Here is a 21333-nt window from a genome sequence, read left to right on the forward strand (position 1 = left end):
TTTATAATTTGGGAAGTTTTTAACATCAAATGTTAGCATGCTCCAAAATGAAACTTTTCTTTATAATGCTAGAGAACACCATAAACCCAGGTACTATTCCCATTTCTCTGAGTCTTAAGTAAGAATACAACATGCATGTTATTTTACTTTCTTGATATCTAGCTAGCTACATATAGATGTACATATAATGTTACATATATTATATATTCCAAATATATATATATATATATATATATGTATGTATGAAGGTACTTCAAAAAGTTCATGGAACAATTTGTATTATCTTATAATTCTGTTTTTCTATGAATGTTTTGAAGAACAGCTCATATATATATGTGTGTATAATTCCCTTGGAGTAGGAGGATAGAACTTAAAATATAATTCAGTTTTTCCTCCTTCAAACAAAATACATGCTTTCCATTCTTGACCAAGAGATTTGTTCACCAAGCAAAATACAAATAAAAATAGTCAGCTCATCTTAAATTAAAAATATAAAACCAGCTATTGTATTACAGGAATTATAGTGTTACTTCCACCATAAACATATGTATAGTGACCGTGAAATTATCCTTGCAATAATAATAAAAATTCTATCCCACTGCAGTACAGCTTAGCCTCTGTTCCTCATGGTACAGAAGTGGCAACTATCAGACATGATAGCGCCATTCTCCTCATTCTTGTGCTGTTACCTTTTTTTACTGTCATGATTTTTATCAGTCTCTTTTGAAAGTAAAAAAAATAATAATCTTTAGTAGTTGTGAAGGACATAGACTTCCAGAGTGTATTCATCCCACAGTCTTAAATGTAGAAAAAGTAACTATAGAATTTGTAGTTCTAACCAAGTCAGTTTTAAATGTGAAAGAAGTGTTATCAATAAAAACATAGGGAGACAGATAAAAATAATTACAGTGATAAGTAGTTTTACCTATGCTCTTTTGGACATATGTATCCTAATATGAGTACTATGGACTTTTAGAGAAACTGAATGTTATTGAATCCTGTAAGTTAGATCAGTATCAGCACTTGATATATACTATATGCTATCTTCTATTATTTCAACAGAGATTAGAATTTTTAATCACATAAGTGAGTTTGATAGCTGTTTTTTTGTTATACTTAAGATGTTTTCTCATTTTTGTTTGCATTTTTGGTTCTAAGTTAATGTGTGATTGAGAAATATTACTGGGGACCATTAATAATAATGCTAGCAGTAATAACTAACATCACATTGAGTATTTAACAACAGACCATTAATATTCCAAGACCTTTCAATTTATTAAATAATTTAATTCACACACTATCATGTACCTTAAGATATATTATTTCACTTTATAGATGAGAAAACTATGACTCAAAGTTGTTAATTAATTTATCCAGTTCACACTGCTAATAAGCTGCAGAGATGGAATTTAAATGCAAATAGCCTGGTTTCAAACCTTATTATTCACTACTACACTATATTATGTGAAGAGATAGTACAATGGGAATGGGAAGTAGAGGAAAAATTATTGAGCATTTACTATGTAGCTGGAACTACTTTTTAGGATCTATACAGATAGACACTTGATCATCATAAACCACATTGTAAGGAGCTTAACATTGAGCCACCTCTTTAAAAGATGAAAAATTGAGGTCATGAAATACAAATATCTTTCTAAAGTTACACAGTTATTAAATTAACTAATAGGATTTTTTTTAAAACAAGACTTGAAAATTACGTATTTTAACTAAATCATATTTAAATACTTAAACTATGACATACCTGAACCATTAACATAAGTTATAGGAATTATTTTACCAACAAAGGCCTAAGAAGAGATTACATCTATACGACACCAGAAACACTGTTTAAAAAGTAAAAGCAAGTAAATACATTTATGGCTGTATTTTTTATAATTACTGAAAAAAAAACCATGAAAAACCGATTTGATTTTTTCCTCCTACCTTGAAATAAAGCATATTTCATTTGAGCATTCAGGTTTTGTGGCTGTTCTTGCTCTTTATGTTCTTAACATATCAAGAGTTAAAAGAATTCTACATAAAAATAGCTCTTAAGATAAAGGTAGCTTATCAAGAATTTTAGAGTGAAAGTTTTTGAAATGTTCCCATCTGCAAAATAGTAGTAGCTTATCATCTGAATTATGGCCTCAGGATTCTGTGTTAAAGTTCTGATTAAATTAAGTTCACATTATAACAGGTTTTTATTAAACGAAGTTTATGAGAAGCACATAATAAATCTGTATTCAATGACACACAGACCAGTATTGAAAAATAAAGGACTCAACTAGACAGCCAGTAATTCCTCAAATATTTTACTAAAAGAAATTGCTACTTACATTAGAATTTGATTTTTAAAAAGTCAAATAACTGATAATTGTAATGTCAGAAACACCCAAACATAAAGTAATATTTACTGTTTATTTTGAGGCAGTAAACACATGTAATGGGAAAACTTAAAAGGCAATAAAAAAAGGACAGGTAATAATTCACTCTTTTCACAAAATGATGTTAGAGTGATGAGTTTATAAGAAGGCAGAGGTTCAGCAATCCTTGATTTAAGAGTAAGATCAATTCTCAATATAATATCTGCTATCTAGATGCAGTAAGCTGTTCAAAATAAATCTCTCTAAAAGAGAACTAACTTCTGATAGGAAAATAAGTGAGTGTGACATTCATAGGCTTTATGTGGTGACAGAATGGTGGGCTCAGGCTACCCACTTCAGTCCCAGCAGATGAACAGGGACTGAAAATGATTTGATAACTGTCAGTTTAAAAATCTGCTAGTAAAATATAATACACTAATGGTTTGAAGTTGAAAGGTTTGCACATTTGAAACTCTCAAGTGGACAAGGAATTTATCTTGGATTTCCTTTCTAAATTCTCTGGAGGTGTCACGTTAGCAATATCCTTTAGTTAAAACCTGAAAAGCCAAGGATATAAGACATTTAGAGGAGATAATTTCCACTTTAGGAGATTGCCCTTTACTGTTAGAGATATCCCCATGATGATCCTTCAGTGTGCTAGGAATGTTTATAACGAAGAAATTTCTAAAGCTACTCTTAATTTCTCCAGTAGAAAAGAAAACTGTCATATGAGCTCAGTCAGCACCTTGTTCATGCTTCTATTTTAGCTTGTGTTATATTATCTTGTGTTGACTCCACAATACTATCAACATGTAGAGAATAGGGAACATATTTGGTTTGGTTTGGTTTGTTTTTCATGCTAGTGTCACTGAGGTCTGTTACAGTGCCTAGCAAGTAGAAAATGCTCAATGCATATTGAAGGAACAAGAAATAAGAGGAAAAGGAAAGAAGGAGAGAGGGAGGGAGAAAATGATTCAGGATTATGCACCTGTTAGATATTCTTATAAGTACTTGATAATAAGCAGTTGAAAGCATTTTAGAGGCAACATCTTCAAACATTGATTTTCCTCCAAACCTTGGCACTCTTATCACTTATCTATGCATGTAAGTTACATAAGATGCAATGTGAATATGCGTAAAATGGAGATTATTCACATTTATGTACAATTTAGGACTGTGGGAAGCTTAGATGCTTTTGTTACACAAATAATTTTAGCAAAAATGTAAATTTCATCACTCCTGTGCTTCTAATAATGCAAATTTAAGGCCTTAGGGAGCATATTTTTGTGCCCAGAAACTTGGGATGTGAGGACATTAAGTCATAATGAGGTATAAATATCAGTTTCTCCATACTACAAATTTGCCCTTCAGACCTCTCTCCCTGAGGGCTTTAGATAATTTAAACTATAAATTAAAGACATATTTATTTATTAACAATGCCTTAAATTTCTGTTTTTGTTAAACGCTAATTTTATGAGGAATAGGTACAGGAAAGAAAGTCGTCATTAGATAATTCTGACCACAAATGTTAGTAAAAGGAACAAAGAAAAAATCACAATGTGTGATATTTAATTACACACTAAAAGCATAAAAGCTTGTTAGGTAATAATTTGATAGTTCTTTGCCAGGCTACCAGAAAGTATCAGTAAAATGATAATCTGGACAAGACACAGATCTCTAATATAATTTTCATTTAATTTCTACAACAAGACTCAAACAAAAGCATGAAAAGGGGAAACCAAGGCTGTTTCCCAGAAATACATTATGTAAGCATAGTCTTTATCTTTCTGTTTGAACTGTTAGATCATCAAAGACTAAGAATTCTTTAATAATGAACTTTTTGATAATTAGTAGGGCATGCACATTTTCAGGGTTACATTTATGGAGATACCTTTAAGTAATTGCAAATCTAAACAGTAAAATCTAGGTTAAAGTAAATTTAACTAAATTAAAATGAAGATGGAATATCAGATTCCTTTTACCTATAATACCACATTCTAAATTATATTGTACCTGATATATAATTGTATCTAACTGATGTGTTTGTAATTACATTCAATAGAAACTAAAGTATATTTATTCTGTTTTGTCACATAGATGATGCTATGGACAGAATGTTTCCTGGAAACTCATATGTTGAAACACTAGCCCCCCAAGCTGATGGTATTGGGAGGTGGGGACTTTGGGAGATGATTCGGTGTTGAGGGAAGGACTCTTGAGAATGGGGTTAGTGCTCTAATAAAAGCACACAGGGACAAGACAGCCATCCATCTATGAACCAGGAAGCCAGTCCTCACCAGACATGGAATCTGCTGGTGCTTTGACCCTCGACTTCCCAGCCTCCAGAACTGTGAAAAATATATATATTTTTTCTTTTCTTTTTTGAACAGGAAGAGAAACATGGAATGCTTCATAAATTTGCCTGTCATTGTTGGGCAGAGACCACGGTAATCTTCTCTGTATCATTCCAATTTTAGCATCTGTGCTGCTGAAGCCACCTTTTAGTATAGCTCTTTATAAGCCCCAACTCTATAGTGTTTTTGTGATAACAGTGCAAATTAAGACACATGGTTGGTGTACAGTAAAAATTAAAATAGAAAAAATATATATGTAACTATATGTTTCTTACAGGTCCAAGCCTGTTGTTTTAGTCTGTTTTCTGTTGCTGTGACAGAAATACCTGAGACAGGGTAATTTATAAAGGAAAGAGGTTTATTTGGCTTATGATTCTGGGACAGCTGAATCTGGCATGGGCCTCAGGCTGCTTTTACTCATGGCAGAAAAACAGCAGGCAGCTGGTGGGTACAAGCAGATCACATGGCGAGAAGAAGCAAGAGAGAGAGAGAAGGTGCCAGGATCTTTTTAAGCAACGACCTCTCGTGGGAACTAATAGAGTGAGAACTCACTCATTAGTCCCCCTCCCCCAGGGAGAGCATTAATCCATTCTTGAGGGATCCGCCCCCATGACTCAATCAGTTTCCAACACTGCCACATTGGAAATCAAATTTCCAGATGAGTTTTGGAGGGGACAACACATCCAAACTCCATCATTCCACCCCTGGCCCCCCCAAAACTCAGGTCACTCTCACATATAAAATACAATCATTCTATCCCAACCGTCCCAAAAGTCTTAGCTTGCTCCAACACCAACTTAAAAGTCCACAGTCTCATCTGAGATGAAAAGCAAAAGTCCTTCCAGCTGTGAACCTGAAAAACAAAACCAAATTTATCTAATGCCAAGATATAATGAGGGAACAGACATTGGGTATACATTCCCATTCCAAAAGGGAAGAATAGCCCAAAGAAAGGAAAAACAGGCCCCAAACAAGTCCAAACCCAGCAGGGCAGACATTATGTCTTAAAGCTCCAAAATAATGTTCTTTGACTCCAAGTCCTACATTCTGGGCACAATTGGGCATCTGGGCCCCCAAAACCCCAGGCACCCTTGCTCCCACAGCTCAGCCAGGTGCAGCCCAGTGAGCAGCGCTGGTGCCTGCAGCTTTTCCAGGCCTGTGTTGCACATTACCGGTGGCCCTGCTGTTCTGAGGTCCTGGCAGCAGCCCCACTGTCTTGGCTCTATTAGACATTTCCCTGGTGGGGGCTCTCTGTGGGGGCTCTGACCCCATTTTCCTGCTTGGCATTGGTCTAGTAGATGTCCTCTGCAGTGGCTCAGCCCCTGGAGCAAGTCTCTGCCTGGGCCCCCAGCCTTTTCCATACATCCTCTGGAATCTGGGTGGAGGCTGCCATGCCTCCACTGCTCTCACATCCTGCCAACTTGCAGACTTAACACAATGTGGACGCCACCAAGGTTTCAGGCCTCTACTTTCCAAGGCTGCTGCACGAAGCACACTTGGGGCTGCTCCAGCTGGAGCAGCTGGGATGCAGGGAGCAGGATCCCAAGGGCAGCTGTGCCCCAGGTCTGTCCTCCAGAATAACTTAGTTCTTCTAGGCCTCAGGGTCTGTGATGGGTGGGGCACTCATACAGACTTCTCAAATGCCTTTAGGGCATTTTTCCACTGTCCTGGTTCTTAGCATCTGGCTGCCTCACCGCCAAGATAATGTCTTTAGCAAATAGTTTATCAGCTTCACCCTTGCATTTTTCTGCTGCTCTCCATTTCTCTACTGCATTGCCGGGCTGCAAATTTTCCAAACCTTTACACTCTGCTTCCCTTTTAAATTCTGGCTTTACATTATGCCTTTACTGCCATAACTCAGAGTAGGCTGTTAGAAATAGCCGTGCAGCATCCTTAATGCTTTGCTGCTTAGAAATTTCTTTGGCTAAATGCTCTGGTTCACAACTCTTAAGTTTCAACTTCCACAAAGTCCAAGGGCATGGACACAATGCAGCCAGGTTCCTTGCTATAGTGTAGCCAGGGTGATCTTTTGTCCAATTCCCAATAAGTCCCTCATTTCTACCGGAGACCTCATCATCCATATGGCCTTTACTGTTCACATTTCTATCAGCATTCTGCTCACCACCACAGAAGTCTCTAAGACATTCCAAACTTTCCCTCATCTTTTTCACTTCTTCTAAGTCCTCCAAACTCCTCCAACTTTTGCCCATTACCCAGTTCCAAAGCTTCATCCACATTTTTAGGTATATGTTTAGCAACATTCCACTCTTCAGTACCAATTTTCTGTTTTAGTCCGTTTTGTGTTGCTATGACAGAAATACCTGAGACTGGGTAATTTATAAAAGAAAGAGGTTTATTTGGCTTATGATTCTGGGACAGCTGCATCTGGCATGGGCCTCAGGCTGCTTCTACTCATGGTAGAAAAACAGCAGGCAGCTGGTGGGTACAAGCAGATCACATGGCAAAAGGAAGCAAGAGAGAGAGAGAGAAGGTGCCAGGGTCTTTTTAAGCAACGAGCTCTCACGGGAACTAATAGAGCGAGAACTCACTCATTAATCCATTCATGAGGGATCTGCCCCCATGACTCAATCAGTTTCCAACACTGCCACATTGGGGATCAAATTTCCACATGAGTTTTGGAGGGGACAACACATCCAAACTCCATCACGTGTCCTAAAGACGTGCCCAGTAATTTATATTTAATTTGAACTCTTTTATACTTGTTCCCCAAACATAGATTATGCACACATCCATAAAAGAAAAAAATAGTTATTTTCAATACTTTTATTATAATGTGAACATTTTATTTCTTCTGTTGTTCTCTAGTATATTTAATGGATATGAGAATTTTCATGTTATTATTAAATCTGTAAATTTGAATTTTTAAGCTATGTTCTACTTTATTTAAGGTTTGTGCCACAGCCATTTCCTGGCTGAAATTTCTCATGGAAGGTGGTATTTGTCAAGTGCCTCCAATGAAATAACTTGTGTCAATAAAATATAAGGGAAAGAAAATAAGAACATTGCCCAATGTCACAAGCTGGTTAAGTGTGGGACATGGCTGAGTATCTTCAGAGCCTAAGCAGATCCCTTGATATCATGTTGCCTCCAAAATGTGTCAGTCCTGAACAGGCTCACAAAAGATTTGATTCTCAGTTTTCCTGAACTATCTTCAGTCTTTTTAGGATCAATTCTATCTCCCACATGGTTGCCAGAATTAATTTTCCAAAAGGCAGATATGAAAAAATTCCTCCCCTGATTTGAAAGAGTTTGCACAGCTTAGCAAGACATTCAGACCCTCTCTCATCAGTCCCAACCAAACCATTTATTCTGTTTGCTCCATTCTGCAACATCACATCACGTGCTTAATTATATCAGGCCAGGAGCCTTTTTGTTAATTTCCTGCTTTTTTTTCCTTGATATCCTAATTCTTCTTCCTGGGATGCTCTTTACACCCCTCCCAAGTTAATGCATTGTACTGTGCAGTATATGTATATATATATTTTTAAGATCATTTCAAGTGACTCTTTCAGCCGAATAATTCCTTGATTCTGATCCTCATACCTTAACTTTTAATAGATAAAATAACTATTTTCCCAGCTTTCTTAGTATATTTTTTGTTAAACTTATATATGCTATTTACAATGTTATAATTTGTTTTAAAATTTGTAATCTGTCTTTCCAATTAGATTCATGTGTTTTAGGATAAGGAAATATATTTGATTTTCAACACTATGTAATCCAAAGTAGCCACTCATACTAATTTGAATAACAGAGTAGACATAGCCCTCTTATGTTTATATGTCTCTCTTGAATATAGTCTCTACTTCACTGCTAGTTTCTTTAAACAGAAATGCTATGTAAGCCTTATGTATTTTTTTAAACATGTCTTTCAACTACTATCTTCATCAATCTTGATTTAACAGGAAACAGGCTTTCCTTTAATTGCACAAGATGTTCTACTTAGTTTTATTCCCTTAATAATTAGCATTTCTTTTTTCACCCCATCTTTCCAGAGTTAATTAAGCAGAAAATTTCCAAAAAAACCCCACAAGATTGATTTGTTTTTTATTGGTCTAAAAATATGAGTTATTTTAGCTATAAGTTGTTCTCTACATTTACAACACAAACCTTTGTGAAGTATTATTTTATCTTTCCTGTCAAGAGAATGCAATCTCTATAATGAAAGTCAGGAGAAGCCTGGATATGACATGTTCTTTTCTTTTCTTTTTTTAACTTATTTTTTGACTTGAAACATAATTGATTATGCATATTTATGGGGTACAGAGTTGACTATCAATATTTGTGAACAGTATGTGATGAGCAAATTAATATTACCAGCACATTGATCATGACAAATTGTAATTATTCTTTGTCTTTTATCCAATTACTCCCTAATCCCCCTCCCTCTTTCCCACCTCTTGTAATTATAGGTCTGTTTACTCCTTCTGGAACGCTCAACGTTTTATTGTAGTCTCTCTCTGTCTCTCTCCTCCCTTCCCTCCTTCCTGCCTGCCTTCCTTCCTTTCTTCCTGGTGAGGGCTTTCTTCCGGATGGGACCTCTCCACAGTGTACCATGGTATGGTGACCAGGGCATCACATAGTGAGAATGGGCTGAGCGAGAGAGCTAACCTTCACACTCCCTCTCCTTGTAAAGCCATCAGAACCACACCCATGACAATACATAGAAACATCAATCCATTACTCCATAAATGGATCAATCCATTCAAGAGGTCACAGTCCACAGGATCCAATTATCTTTTAAAGGCCCCACCTTCCATCACCACAATGGGAGTTAAGTTCCAACATGAGATTGGGGGGACACTCACACCACTGCAAGCACTTTCTCCTTTTTCTCCTCTTTTTTTTTAAACCATCTTTTCTTTATTTAAGACATTTACATGTTGGAATTCCTCAGTCCTCTGTAGTTTCTTTTTTTCTCTTCTTATTCGTCACATTGTTCCTTACAAATTTTATCTTCTCTTCTCCAATGTTGGCAAGGACCATGAATACATTTCTAATTCCATAGTAAACGTATATGACCATGACTGCTCTCCTGAGATTTAGATTCTCACACCCAAATGCCTCCTAGTTATCTCTACTTGGACGTCTCATAAGGATTTCCAACTTGAAATTAACAAACTGAGTGCTTCTTATTTGCCTCTCTACTTGTTTGCACCAAAAATTCAAAAAAAAAAAAAAAAACCCTGAAAACAAAAAAACAACGGCAACAACAGCAACAAAAATACAAAAAGGACTCAGTAAATCATACCAGCCTCAAAGTGTACAGTTTCTCAAGACAATTCAGCATCAGACTCTCATCCTGCCCCTCCCTCAACCTTGACAACCAAACAACATGTGTTATTGTTTCTACCTCCTGAATATCTATCATATCCCCCTACTCTACTCATCCTGTTCGTTATTCAGGATACACATATTATCACTTCTTTAGGGAGAGCTTCCTGTTCTACAGGCTAAGTTATCACCCTTTGTGTACCACCTCAAATTACCTTGTTTTCATCCTCACTATATAGATATCTTTACACCTAAAATTAATTCTGCAGTGCTTGTCTTCCAAAGGAGAGGATAAGATCTATGAGGATAGGAATGGTATCTGTTTGAGTTATTTTATTTTTTTTCTAAACATTTACTAGAGTGCTGGAAAACTATAATAAACAATAGCTATTAAACTAATAAGTAATTGATTGTGTCACTCTACGGTGTCAAAATAGAGAGTCAAAGAACCACTAAATCTCGTAAATTTTGACTACTCTATTTTAAAATGCATCTTCTGAAACTTATTCTCCTATGTAGGTAATATGTCTTCTAAATGGAGTATCATTGCATCTCATATACTAGAAAATAGTAATGCCATCTCCTTTACAGCTTAACCATAAACAAAAAGAGTTGTTTTGTGTGATGATACATTTAAATGGAAAAAATATAGCTGTCATTTAATTGAAACACATGTAGTCTATATTTGTTTTGTAAATGTTATTCATGTACAGCTTCTACAACATATTCATTTTATCTCTACTAGTCCATTGATCTGTAGTACTTATAACTTCATATGCATGGCACATTATGGTATATGTAACAGATGCAGTTTTTTGATGTATGAGAATTGTATATAGAATGCTAAGAACTGATGCTACAAAGATGGTCCTTGTGGAAAATTCTAACATGCTTCCTAGAAAGAGATATAAATGAGTTTCATACAAAATTCCTAAATTAAATAGTCATCATAGAAAAGTATTACTTGAATTGTTTTCCATGTCAGTAGAATAAGGCTTTCAAGATTAATATTCCCAATATATTGTCACTATCTAAAATATAGCTTTCATTTATAAAAACTAACATGTGCTAAACATAATGCTACATTTTACATACCAATATAGAATTCTTAGATAATCTTGAAAGATAGACACATAACCCAGCTTTGTTAAAGGAAAATCAAGAATCAGTATAGGTAAATAAAAAGTTAAAATAATAGAACAATAATTTTGAAAGCTTAAATGTAGATACAGATATGTCTGATTTCAGGGCATAAACTGCCTCTTATGCCTCTTTCTACATTACGTATTGCTTTAGTATAATAGGTCTCGCTTTTCTGAGAGAAATCTAAAAATAGATAATAGCAAACCAATTAAACTGATTCTTTGAAATTAGAATTACATGCCGTATTATAGAGTTCTCAAGTATATCAAAAAAGTGGGGTGGATGTTGGGGCTCCTTTGGGTTCACAGAAAATTATTATGTTCATTACCAATGTCAGGAGGAACCATTAATCTCAACTTCAGACAATGTTTAATCATATAAAAGTTTTAAATGCACATGTTGTTCTTAATTTAGCATTAAAGATATTTTACACATCTGTTAAATTTCTAGGTTTGAATGTTCACTAATGCTATTTTATGTCTATATTTTTAAAATAACAGAATGAATACTTAAGTACACCTTTTTTTAAATTTTAAAGAGAAGGGCAAGTAGACGTCCTTCAACAGATTGTCTGGATCAGAAGTCAGATGAGCAAATTTTAAAGTTAGACAGAACATGAGAATTTTATATAATTGTAGTCATTAATATCTCGCAAGTGGCTGTATATTAAGAGCTCTGTCAAGAGCAGGGCGTAAGACATGCATCGACTAGGTTCAAAGTGAGGTGCTATCACACACTCACTTCTTCATTTCAATTCTCTGTGTCACAGTTTCTTTCTGTGTAAAGGGGAATAACAGTAATACCTAACTCCTTTTCAGAAAAGGATAAGGCTCGGAGATATTAAACCATGTTTGAGGAAAAAGAAAATGCACTGTCAGATTTATGTTAAAATTCTGGCTCATAAGCTTTCAATCACATCATGAAAAGTAGAAAGAGGACTGAAGTGAAGAAAAGGAAAAAAGGGGCAGGGTTGGAAGGAAGAGGCAGAGGAGTAGAAGAGGAAAAGAGAAGGAAAGAAGAAGAAGAGGAAGAGAAAAAAGATATTGTCATCTGCATCTACATGAAATTCTGAAAACTGCTCAGACACCATTCTAAGGCAGATGCCATTCCTATTTTACAGATGAACAAATTTAGGCATAAATATGCTAAGTATAATGCACAAGGTAAAACATTAAAAGTGGCACTGTCAGAAATTAAGAATTCTCAAAATTTCTAATGAAAGTATAAAAGGTAAAACTTGTATGTGGTCTTATCCTCCTATAATTTACTCTACTGTTTTCTGGTGCTAAATAGTATTTTTACCGTTAGAAGGATTGGAGAATTAGTATGTGCTTTATTTTATTTGTAAGAAATTTTTAAAAACATTTTTAGAGTTTTGACATAGAGAAATCAAAACCATAGGAGAAAGAGGGCTCTTGAAGTCAGAATTGCTGGAGTAGAGATTAAAGAAAAGAGAATGGGATGGTATTGGGAATGTCTATCAGCCCTAGCTTTTAGAGTTCTTTCCATGGTCTTGAATCATTGATGTATCACTAGATAAGCCTCTGACGTTTTATGAAATAGAAGTGAGACAAGGATGGGTAGCAATTGAAAATAATTCATTGCTATTTTTTTTTAAATTTATGTTTTCTATGATCTCTTATATTTTAGATTTCCCATTAAATACTTAAGAATGATGTTTAACCATGTTTTAAATCTGCTCTCCATTTTATCATCTTTACTTACTTATATTATTTTAAGCATTGATGGGAAATAACCATATTAGGTAGGTAAATATCCCCATTTCCTTTATGAAAAGCTTTTTAGCATTTAGTATCGGAACATGACTATCTGCTAATAAATTATACACTAATACAAAGTTGAATTACATATATCTGTGTTCAGAGCAAGCCAGGATGAATTTGGGCATTTGGTCGAACAGTGTAAGAAAATGACTTTTTCTGTGAGTTCATGTATATTTATTCCAATATTACTTTGATTTAGAAAACAAAAAATAGTATTTTCAAATATTATACTCCTCCACCCCCAAACTATAACTACTAAACATGAGTGCAGCATGAATCCACTATTTCTTGAACAGGCACCCATTAATTCAACACATATTGGTTAAAGATTTTTGTGTCCCACACCATTCTAAATGCCAAAGATACAGGACTAAAAAAAAAAAAGAAAAGAAAATCTCTGACTGTGTGAAGCTGATGTACTCAGGGTAGGGCAAATAAACTAAATGAAAAAAGAATAAATAGTAGTTTAGATGGTAATAAGCAAATAGAGAAAACAGGGAAGACTAATACAGAATGTTGACAGGCTTTGTAATTTTAAATAGGAAAAGACTACAGGAAAATTTCACAGTTAAGACCTAAAGAAAGGCATTGACTAGTTTTGGTTAAGGAATTAAATTATCTGGCACTATTTAACAGGCTAGTTATGGTTGCTATGTAGAAAAATATATCAAAGGTGCTAAGGACAAAAGCAGGGGGAATATTTAGGAGTGCTGGCAATAGAAATAGTGATAATTTGTCAGTCTGGATATATTTTGAAAGTTTCACCAAAAAGATGGATTGTACATGGGGTGTGAAATTAAGAAGTGAGTCATGTTTCCTCCAAGTGTTTGGCATGAGCTATTTGAAGGATGTAGTTGCTGCTTACTGACTTGGAGCATTCCAAGAAGACAGATATTTGTGGGGAGACCAAATGCTCAGTTTTAGCAATACTAAGCTTGAGACTCCTAGTATATATCCCGATCGATAGAGAGATAGTTATAGGTAGGTAGACAGATAGATAAGATATAGGGATTTACAGTTAAAGAGAAAAGAATAGGTTATAGTTACATGTTTACAAATCACTGATAAGAAGATGATATTTAAGGCTATGGGACACATTAAGATAAATTATTGTACAGGAGGAGAAGTTCTGATGACTTCTGTTGTTGAGAGTCCATACCTAAAGTCAGATGATAGAGAATCAGCAAAGAGGAAAGGTAGAATTCAATGAAGTAGTTTTTTTGGTGGGTTTTTCGTTTGTTTGTTTGTTTGTTTTTTAATGCATATTATCCTGTAACTCAAATAGCAAAAGTGCTTTAGGGAGGAGGATGTGATTAACAGTGATGCATGTTGCTGATATAGCTAGTAAGTCAAAGCATGGGAAGGGACCTTTAGATGCAACAAAGCACTGGCCATTGCCTCACTGGTGATCTCAGCAAGTTCAGATTCTGAAAAGTGATGGAGATAAATGCCCAAATGAAGTGGTTTTACCATAGAATGAGAAAAGAGAAACGAGGGCAGGCAATATGAACACGGAGGAAAGTAATGGGAGAAATGGCGCAGAAGCTGGAGAAGACAGTGGAGGCAAGAGGCTTTTCGTTTGGGGTCTGCGCATGCACGTGTGTAATTGTCAAAAAAATAATATATTTTAGTTAAACCCAGGACGTTTTCAATATTTGTGTCCAATGAATATTTCGAGTCCCTCCTTTGCCCATTTTAAAGTTTGTTATAATATCTAGACACAAAATTTCTGCTGGAGCATACATTCTTAAGACACATACATCCCATTCAAGATATTTGAACATATTACATCAAACTTTAGCATAATAACAAATCATGTCATTGGATAATTAAATTTCTAGAAGTCAAATTTAAATTCTGTATCAGTTATCACAAGCCTTATCATTTATTTTTTTCTTGGATTTTTATGTACGTTAACTTTATCTCTCCAAATGATTATTAAAAGTTAAAAAATTAGTTTTGTCCCTATGATGGTCAAGGCACTGTCCTAACCATGTTACATATTTCATCTTTACTTTTCACTACAAGCTTATGAAATCGGTTCCATTAACTTATATGCTAAATGAGGATCAGCAGTTCAGTGACTTCCCTCGGTCTTGATCTATATGGATGATGTAGCAGGGATTCAGTCCCAAAGTTCTTACTTCCATAGTATATTTAATTTTTATACTTTATAACATGGTAGATACAAAAGACAGGGACAAAGTCATAAGCAACACTTCTTTACACACTGGGTGGAGTCAAGTATAACGAAAGGCACTTAACAGGACCTTACTGTAGAGCTGTTAATTTGGATAAGAAAAACAATGTCATAAACAATAAACAAAATCAACTCTTAACATGCTTATTAATTTAAACTGTTAGACACCATGAAGCAAAAAAGTAAGTTAATTCAGATGTTTTTTCTGTCAAAAGTCACACCATTATTAAAACAATTTATCAAACTACAAAAATAAAACAAGACAAAACAAAATCCAGTTCTACCAAGAAATCAAAGATTTTGACGTAGTAAAAAATGTTAATTGCATAATAAAGCATGACGAGAAATCCAGTTAATCCTCTACTTGGCCTACTGAGTTTCTATAAAGGTTTGCACTTGAGATGCAAATACCAGGACACTCACAGTTCTAGTGTGAGATTCCTGAGCAAAATTCTTATCTCTAATGAATGAAAGCTTTCTGAATGCTTAATAGTTTTTGCAATTTAACACCTAGAAATGTAAAATTTAATGTCTTGTCCTCAAATAAAATCTCAATAATAGAAAATTTAAATGTGTGAGGAAAATAATTAGAAACTCATTAGTTTTTTCATTACTTTAAGGTGAATTGTGTGTCATGATTTAAACACCTCTGAAAAGACACAATGACAAGTCTCATTTTAGAATCTTGGTCTTTGGAAGTCCTTGACCTGTTTCACCTTCCACCCCATACATCGCTTTGTTTTCGCTGATTTAACTGTGTTCTTGTAAGTTTTGTGTTTTTGATAGTGAAATATTACAAACATCAGCAATTTCTAGATAAAAATTTTATTTTATAGATTTGTCTTATTTCTGTATGACATAAAAATTCCAAAACCTTTACTGAGATACTAAAATAGAAGTATACTAGGCCATGCATATGTTAAAATTCAATTTTATATAATACATATTTATCATTTACATATGGCCCCAATAGTACTATAGACAAAACATATGATTTAATGTTACAAAGAAATGGTTTTGGATCTCTTATGTGCCATTTATGACCTGTATGAACTTGTAAAAGCTCTTAATCTTTCTTTTCCACCAATAAATAGAAGTTAATATTACCTAACTAATAGTCTGGTGATAGTATAATAATTATTCAGTGAGAAAGTATATATGATATTTGTGGCAATTAAATGCAGTAAACAATTTCTTCTCCTTTCCTCTTATCTAGAAAACAAGCTAGAGCATGGGTGAACGGAATAAGTGATTGCATTTTATTTTTATAACAGCAAAAACATTATTCAACATTCCTGTTAAGCAATATAAGATATATTTTTACTAAAAAATATCAGCCTTTCTCATAAGGAATTAAACAACTAGTGTCTTTTCAAAGTTTTGAGAAACTGAAAATATTTGGAATATTGTATATGCATATGTATATCTAAAATGTATACATATGTTCATATTTTAATTTTCTAACTTAAGAATTGTATATTTTATCTTTCCTTAGGGAAGAACCTGTGAATATGAATATAGATGGGTAGCATATTAAATATGACCTTCTTTTAAGGAATCTGAAGACTGTGGTTTTGAAATAAGTAAACATTTCATAAGAAGTGAGATGGTCATTTTTCGATACAAATAATTAAACTAATTCAAAATAATATTTTTAAATGAATGGATTTTACCTTATATACTAGACATTACCATAAGTAACTTCCATGGCTTCTATTAATACTCTATGATGATTTGAATATGCATTGAAATACATGAAGAGAAAAACTTGAGATACTTTTTGTATAGGCTGAGAAACTGAGCACTGAAAATTTACCTATGGATAATTGTCAACAACAGTAGGAAAATAGGAATCTAATAATTAACTACTATTTAATTAATTCAAACAGTATGAAAGATGCAGTGAATATCTTTTCTTGAAACAATGTATAAAGTATCTGAACTGTTCACCATAAAATTAAGGTTAAAAGTTGGGAATGTGTTTTAATACAGTCCTGTCAGCATTTAATCAAGTGATTAATAATCTTTAGGACAGAGAAATTTCAATAAATAAAACTCACCTTATCCACAATACATATCTGTTTTCTTGTTTCAGCATCAAGTATTTCAATCTCAAAGTGAGCAGTTTTTGGACGTTTGACTGCTGGAATTAGTTTCAGCGGGCCTGCTGAGAGCACAAGTTGCGACAAGCAGTGAAAATTTCTCATATCATTCTTCAGAAGGGACCGTGTTGCTCTTTGGGAAAATAATTGTCTCTTGCGATCTGAAGCAAGGGACTTGTGCCTTTTGAACATTGTGTGAACTAACAGGAGAATCTGTCATGTCAACAGGAGACACTTGCAAGTGTGTTCCCTTTGCACCAGTTAAATACTGCTGGTGAACCCCTGCAAGGTCAAGTGGCATGCCATTCCACGAGTTCAGTTTTATTTAGCAGGCTTGAAAACAATGACTGATCATATTTCTATATATAACACACTATAGCAAATTGCTGCAATGTAGAGTATTCCTTTACCAGCATTTGAATATTTCTTGCTTTCTTCTTTTATCTCTGTTTCTTAATACGACCACTCTTATCTGAAATACCAAAGCAAGAACAGACAGAACATTTTTACTATCTCTGAATTCTGGGCGAACTAATCTTCAAACACACACAAACTATTACACACACATTCACATTTAGATATATTTAACATCAGCATAGTGCTATCTTCTAGTTAAATTTAGAAAACACCTAGTACATTATTGTAAAACACATCTTTAAAGTACTGTCTAAAGTAAAGTTAGTGGCATATCTAAGTATGTTATATATATGTGTATATATATGTGTGTTATATGTGCATGTTCACTTAAAGCATTCTAAAATAAATTTATTTTCATTAGTACTAATTATAAATTTCAAGTAATTTAACAAAACAACTATTACACAATACAATAAAATGAATTCTTTATACAAGGAATGAAAAAATGGCATACTGTGAGGTTAGAATATGTACAGAGCAATTTTATAACTTAGGGAAGAGGAAGTAAACCTTATTTTAACATTTGCACACATTTCTTACCTTTGGAAAATTGTTGAGCTGATATACAACATTTATAGTAAACATCATATTTTCCACAACACTAAGTTATGGCAAATTCAAATTGTCTCAGAATGAGCAAAGAAATGAGATAAACAAGCTAGAAAGAGATTTTAGAAAAAGAATCCAAGTAATATGAGATACATAAATGTGTGAAGTAACAAGAGAAAAAAGCCAAAAATATATTGTCACTAACTCAAAAAGATATTAAAGAAAAATATTCTGGAATGTTATTTTAATGAAAACATGAAAAGGGAAATGACTGAAATTATAGAGGGGAAAATCTGTGTTGTCTGTATAAGGTTAATCTTTACTTTTGTAAATAAATAAAATGATTTAGTAGTTACAGATTTTACTACACATTATGTACTGGAGATTCACTTGCACATTGTTCAGTTATCATTTTCATACTCTAGACCAACATTGCGCTCATTATCTAGTATTTTCAAAAGCATAAGACAGGGATAGACGTGAGTACATATGTGTTTGTGTCTGAGTTTACACACACAGACACGCATGTGCTCTGTGCAACCTCACCACCCAGTTGTTCTGGTCTCTTAACTTGGAATCACATTTAATTCTCCCATTCTCTCATGCTTCAAATCTAATCCATGAGAAATCCAGAACACAATCTGTTCACCATCTTCACAGCTACCATCCACCCATCAATCTCACCTGTATTGCCTTTCCAAACTCATCTTCCTGCTTCAACATTAGCCAGTGGATAGTCTATTTTTAACACAGCTAGACTGATTAGGCTCCCTATTAAGGCAGATAACTTAGTAATCTGCTCAACACACTGCAGGGGCTTCCTATTTTATGTAAAGAACAAGCCTAAGTTCTCTGCAAAGGTACACGAGTTTCTGCATTATTCAGCACCATGTAACATCTCTGATCTCATCCCTAAACTCAATAGTGACTAGAACAGTGGCATACAGTAGGTGCTTAATAAGTATGTATTAAATACATAAATGAATGACCAAGAAATGTATTGTGAAGGTGTAGACAGAATGAGGCTGTGCTAAGTTACTGCATTACATTAAAATGACATAGTTACAATCCCATAAAATGTTTCTTCACAATAATTCTTATTTTAAAAAAGGAATAGTCAAAAGAATGCAGGAGCCAATGTGAAAGAGCTCCTGTAACCAGAGCTGGAGAAACAAAATAAGTACTAATAATAGTGGATTTGAACTCAAATATAAATACCCATGAGTCCATACAGTTATAAACGAATGATTGCATAAATAATAAGTAAATAAGAATAAAGAACAACTTTTCCTTACACAAGAATTCCCAATAATAAATGTAGATACCTCTCATTGAATATGGTTTTATCTTAGTGATACACTTGCAAAAAATAATGGATGAAAAGAAAAAGTAAAAACTTCATAAAGAGAAGTAAGACAGACAGGTGGCATCTTAACCAAGTGACCAAGTCTCCTACCACCATAAAAAGTCATGTTTCTATCATGTCCCTACTATATCATGAAATGAGAAGGTACTTCAACTATAATACTCCAAAATTCATGACCTCAATCTAACCATGAAAACACATCAAAGACAAACTGAGGGACATTCTATGAAATACCTGACCAACACTCTTTGAAGGTGTCAACACTATGAAAAATAAAGAAAAATTGAGAGACTGTTATAGATTGGAAAATGCAATGTACCATCCTGGATCATTTCCTGGAACTGAAAAAAAAATTAGTGAAAAAACTGTTGAAATAGATAGGACATCTGTAGTTTAGTTTATAGTATTGTACCAATGTGAATTCTGAGTTTTGGTAAATGTACCATGGTTATGTAAGATGTTCAAATTACAAGCAGATGGGTAAAAAGTACACAAAAGATTTCTGTACTTTCCTTGTAATGGTTTTGTAAAATTATTCCAAAAGGAAAAGTATAAAATAAATGCCTAAAATAAACCATGAATATAATAATAATTATAATAATAAGGAATGCAAAAAGAGAAAAAATGGAGCAAAATGGTATTATTCAAAAAGTGAAAGTTGTATATATTTATCTGTGCTAATCACCTAAGTCAAAAATTTTTTAGAGAAGAAAAAAATTCAGATATTATTTTACTTATTATTTTATTATGTATTTACGAAATAGTATTAAAAATAAAATGGTTTCTTTTCCAGCAACATTTATTGAAGAGGCTCTCATTTCCTCACTGTGCATTTTTGATAACTTTGCTGAAAATCAGTTGGCTGTAAATAAGTGGGTATATTTCTGGGCTGTCTATTGTGTTCCACTGGTCTATTGGTCTGTTTTTATGCAAGTACTACGCCATTTTGGATACTATAGCTCTACATAGTATGTTTTGAAGTCAGGAAGCATGGTGCCTCCAACTTTGTTCTTATTGTTCAGGATTTCAGTAGATATGTGGGGTCTTTTGTGGTTCCACACAAATTTTAAGATCTTTTTTTTCTATTTCTGTAAAGAATGTTGTAGGTATTTTTAGAAGGATTGTATTGAATGTGTAGATTGCTTTGGGTATTATGGGCATTTTGCTGATGTTAATTATTATAACCCATGAACATGGAATATCTTTCCATTTAATTGTGTCCTCGAATTTGTTTCACCAATGTTTTATACCTTTATGTTAAAGAGGTCTTTCACTTCCTTGATTTAATTTATTCCTAGGTATTTTATTTATTTATTTATTTATTTATTTATTTATTGTGAATATTCATGAGCTACACAGCTGATTGTCCCCCCTCCTGCCCATGAAGTGGGGGCCTATTCATACTGGGGGCATACCCATTACCAGAAATTACTTTTGTCCCCTTTGGCCCCTTCCAATTATCCTCCAACCTCTCTCCCTTTACCCCTCTCCCTTCCCCCTCTCCCTTCAAATCCAATTTGTAGCCCTAGGAATATTTCCTCCCTCTGTTGAATCATGGCACTACTGTGGTCTTTCTTTCCTGCCTTCCTTTCTCTTAGCTCCCACATATGAGTGAGCACATGAGGTATTTATCCCTCTGTGCTTTGCTTGTTTCACTCAACATAAGTTTCTCCAGGTTCATCCATGTTGCTGCAGTTGGGAGTATTTCATTCTTTTTTATGGCAGAGTAGTATTCATAGTGTATATATACCAGTTTCCTT

General features: G+C 34.1%; 1 protein-coding gene and 1 non-coding gene across 2 annotated transcripts in view; both read right to left on the reverse strand.

The window, feature by feature from the left end:
• The window catches only part of TECRL (trans-2,3-enoyl-CoA reductase like), a 125618-nt gene extending 108107 nt beyond the window's left edge, over nucleotides 1-17511 (reverse strand). The window contains exon 1 of the mRNA XM_063108083.1: nucleotides 17200-17511. Coding sequence (XP_062964153.1) covers nucleotides 17200-17433 — 234 coding nt within the window. The 5' untranslated portion in view covers nucleotides 17434-17511. The remainder of the gene's footprint in view (nucleotides 1-17199) is intronic.
• Nucleotides 4758-4861, reverse strand: LOC134386680 (U6 spliceosomal RNA). Its single transcript, XR_010024510.1, has one exon. It is a non-coding gene; the product is annotated as a U6 spliceosomal RNA (small nuclear RNA).
• Nucleotides 17512-21333: the final 3822 nt, after the last annotated feature.

This window comes from Cynocephalus volans, chromosome 9 (assembly GCF_027409185.1).
Source record: "Cynocephalus volans isolate mCynVol1 chromosome 9, mCynVol1.pri, whole genome shotgun sequence".
Classification (NCBI taxonomy): Eukaryota; Metazoa; Chordata; class Mammalia; order Dermoptera; family Cynocephalidae; genus Cynocephalus; species Cynocephalus volans.